At 39.2% G+C, this 4,343-nt stretch overlaps 1 protein-coding gene across 1 annotated transcript; it reads right to left on the bottom strand.

The window, feature by feature from the left end:
* Nucleotides 1-1,287: 1,287 nt before the first annotated feature.
* Nucleotides 1,288-2,886, bottom strand: LOC148191167 (uncharacterized). The gene is made up of 4 exons (XM_088101553.1): nt 2,693-2,886; nt 2,382-2,605; nt 2,029-2,286; nt 1,288-1,943 (listed from the first exon to the last, which is right to left on the bottom strand). Exons 1-4 carry the CDS (start codon nt 2,825-2,827, stop codon nt 1,385-1,387), a joined length of 1,176 nt encoding a protein of 391 aa, XP_087957679.1. The 5' UTR covers nt 2,828-2,886; the 3' UTR covers nt 1,288-1,384.
* Nucleotides 2,887-4,343: the final 1,457 nt, after the last annotated feature.

The following is a 4,343-nucleotide window of genomic DNA, read 5'->3' on the forward strand; positions in this document are numbered from 1 at the left end:
GTGGGGAGGCTGCTGTGTTGAGAGTGGCAAAAACAATTAAGAACGAGGGGAAACAATTCTGGGGCTGCCCTAACTACAAGCGGACAAGAAATGAAGAACTTCAAGGATGCAATTTCTTTAAATGGCTTAGTGAAGATTGCGTAGATGATACTGTTGGTACTATTGCAAGGCAAAGGAGGAAGATTAATAGTCTGGAGAAATGTGTTAGGGAATGTCAAAAAAGGGAGAAGATGTTAATAACAATTATATGTTTTCTGGGATTGTTTAATATCATTGTTGTATGTATTTTGTTTAAAAGTCCATGATGTGTTCTGTTAGATAGTTTATGTAAGAGCACTTTGGACAAATTGTAATATGATGTTATCAAATTAAGGTGAAATTTGAATTCAAGGTTCTGAAATTATGGTTTGAATTGAAGGTTCTGTTAGATAGTTTGAATTTACAATAAAATGAGGAAGTGGCTTCAGTGTTTGTAATAGTACTTCTGTAATCCAAATAAAGAGTTATGTAACAGGTACAACACACTTTCAGTGTTTGTAATATAATTGAAGAAGAAATTGATATGCCAAAATCTGTGAACAAAATATAAATATAAATTGAATCCAAAAAGCTGTGATCACAATATAATGAGAAATTGATATGCCAAAATCTGTGAAGAAAATATAATGAGAAATTGATATGCCGCTCGTTCGGTCCTGGTGCTCCCACTCGCTGAGGACGCTCGTCCTCGCCCCTTGTTGGCTGGTCAAAACGCTCGTCCATGCTCCGCTCGCTCAGGACGCTCAGGACGCTCGGCTCCCATTTGCTTAGGACGACCGTCGTCGCTCCTCGTTATCTCTACATGCCGCTCGTCCTCTACCGTATGGTTCCATTCTCGCTCATAACGCTCGTCCTATACCGTATGGTTCCATTCTCGCTCATAACGTTCGTCCTATACCGTATGGTTCCCTTATCGCTCATAACGTTCGTCCTATACCGTATGGTTCCCTTATCGCTCATAACGCTCGTCCTATACCGTATGCTTCCCTTCTCGCTCAGAACGGTCGTCCTATACCGTATGCTTCCCTTCTCGCTCAGAACGCTCGTCCTATACCGTATGCTTCCCTTCCCAATCCCTCCTATATCTTCTTCTCTCATACACTCGCCAGGTCCTAACAGCAAAGGTCCAAACAGCATTCATAATTACATCATAATGAAAACAAAAGCTGTCATAATTACATCAGAATGAAAACAAAAGCTGTCATAATTACATCATAATCAAACCAACTAGATGTCTGTGATTACAAAATACATGTCTGTGATACCAAAATACCCATCACTTAAGCTAAACATACTGTCAGTTTTAAACATACATGTCTGGGATTACAAAATTCCTAAATCAGTTTTAAACTTCTGTTGTAGATGCCTGAGTAAGTTGACTTGGTCCAGTAATTGGCTGACTTTGTTCAGCTTGGGTTGCAGGTTGCTCACTTGATTGATATTGAGTTTGGTTTGCTGGAGGAGCTTGTGGACAACTATTTCTTTTATGTCCAACCTGTCTACATATGGAACATCTCTTACGAGTTCCATTTTGCTTCAGTTGTGTGTCATCCTTCTTTAGCTCCCAAGGCTCTAGCCTTCTCTTCTTCTTTGGTCTACCAGGCAAGACTCTTTTAGTTGGAGGCAACACATCAGGGTGAGAAGTTGTTTCCCATAGTTGAGGACCATTGACAGGGTAGATGATTGGAATGTATGTTTCTTGGTAGGTTGACTTTGTAAACCAATGTGGCACGTAGTCTTGTCCATTGATGTTGATAAATGTCATGGCAGCTAGTGCATGACAGCATGGGATAGCTGTTAAAGTCCACTTTCTGCAACTGCATTCCAATTTATCAATGTCAACGACATACTTGTCACTCATCATTGAAATGTGTCTGACCTCAAAAATTTTCTCTCCAGACCAACTGCAATCAGTGTTTAAAAGAGAAATCAGTGTTTAAAAGAGAAATCAGTGAAATGGTAATGTCAAGTGCAGTGAAATCAACATACCTAGGTATCCAGTATTTTGTTAGGTGCAGTTCCTTGTCAAATCTTTTCTTAATCTTTGGACAAATACTACCTTCATATGTGGATATTTTGTTTCTATTTGTTGCCCATCTCTTCATGAGGTACAGACGAATGTCCTCCATCATTGTGATGATGGGCTTACCTCTTGCATGTAAAATTACACTATTAAATGCTTCAGACATGTTATTCACTAAGGTGTCACAAACAGCATTACTTGTAAACCTTGACCGTGACCAAAATCTACTTACACAAATAACAAGTGCAAAATATCAGCTATGAACCCAAACAACAATTAATAGGAGCAATGAATTTTAAAGGCATGTGGATTGGCATACCTTGGTGGGATGGCTATTAAGTATTTAAAGGCGTCTGGATTCACCCCTTTAATTTCTCTCATCACTGCTTCCCATGTTTGAGGGTGTGTTGATGCTGCTGCCTTCCATAGTAGACGTTTTAGAATCTGCCCAGGAAACCTCTTCCTGAAATTAGCATAGATGTGCCTCACACAAAACCTTTGCTCCACACCAGGGAGAAGTTCTTGTAAGGCTGGTAAAAGTCCCTATTCACATTAAGCTATACAAGTTAATATAAAAGACATGAAGGTTTAAAACATAAAAAAAGATGGCAATGGTAATAAGTTACTAACTTTTTGTTGATCTGACATAAATGTGATGGTTGAAGAAATCTCCACACCACCAAGATCATCAATGAGAAGATGTAGAAACCAACTCCAAGTGTCCTTATTCTCAACTTCCACAACAGCATATGCCAAAGGACACATTTGGTCATTCCCATCTCTTCCTACTGCAGTTAACAACTCACCTCCAAATTTTCCTTTTAAGAAACAGCCATCCAAACCTATAATCTTCCTCCAAATCTATATCAGCCAGTACATCAACCTCAACTTCTATCATTTCTGATTCAGGTTCTACAGCAGGTGCTATTGTCTGACCCTCTGCTTCACCCACTGCCTCAACATCTGCTACACCAATCTCTATCTGAACTTCCTTTTCAGCACTCTCTCTCTCAACTTCTCCCTCAACACTGGGTCTATGAACTTCCAAATCACCACTCTCTCTCTCAACTTCTCCTTCAACACTAGGTCTATCAATTTGGGGTTCAGATATGCATTCCAACTGCAGAAGATACTCAGGTTCACACACCCTATGTATAACATAGAGGTGAGCTTCACCATTCAACATAGCAATATTGATCAGATGACAAGCACCCTTGTCATCTAATAAAGGTTCCAAACAATCTTCTAATACAGGACCACGACCCAATGAATACCATAAGTCCTTTATATTCCTATAACCCATCTCCTTTAGAATGCTTAATATTTCAAAATAACTCCATCGATCAGGGTCTATTTTTATAGTTGTGGTTTCACCATAGTGATATCCAAATGTCCCATTATTCTCAAATTTTCCCCCATGGTGAAACACGACTTCAATGTCTGAGTTGGCCATATTATCTAATATAAAATTGGTCATAGTTAGTTAATCTATGCTTAACCCTTAACCCAAATGATATCTAAGCAAAAAACAAAGCATAAACATACTACTGTACAGACCATAAACAACTCAAACAAAACAAAACCACATTTATGACATTAAATAAAGCAAATGCCACAACACAGTACCACACACTATGAAGGGGGACCACAACGACAACGTCGCAACACAAACAAAGCAAATGCACTGACAATGGGGCACACAACACAGACAAACCATAAAATAAATCAAAACTTCTGGGGGGACCACAACGAAAGCAACGAAACATAGAACAAAACCTACCATAAACGCACCTTCCAAAGTCGCTTTTCGTTATTTACCCCACCAATGGTCGTCCACTCACAAATGCTTTGTCTACAAGTTCTCACCAGTTCCCGCGATGACTTGTAATCTCGAAACACTGCCTGCCTCTGCCTTCTTTCTCGGTCATGCCCTAGTCTCGAACAAATGAGCCCTAAAACCTTTATCCCCAATTTTTAATACAACCACAAATGGAAATGGGAACCCTAACACCACGTAAGCAAGCAAACTATTCCGTATTGACACCTCACCAAATACGACTGCCACATCATCAGTCAACTAACTCCGTTTCCCTCTATTTAACGGAAGGGACTCATTAGAGTCAAATAATTACAAGTAAGGATCCATTCAACTCACTTTTCTATAAAGGGACTAATTTGAGATTTCCGAACCAAAGTGGGGACAAAATTGGATATTATGCCAAAATATAAAATCATCTTTAGTACCTTCATAAGTTAAAGTTGTATAAAATTAACATTAGTA

The sequence above is a fragment of the Vigna umbellata genome, chromosome 11 (genome assembly GCF_029865625.1).
Source record: "Vigna umbellata cultivar VRB3 chromosome 11, Vumbellata_1.0, whole genome shotgun sequence".
NCBI classification, from domain to species: domain Eukaryota; kingdom Viridiplantae; phylum Streptophyta; class Magnoliopsida; order Fabales; family Fabaceae; genus Vigna; species Vigna umbellata.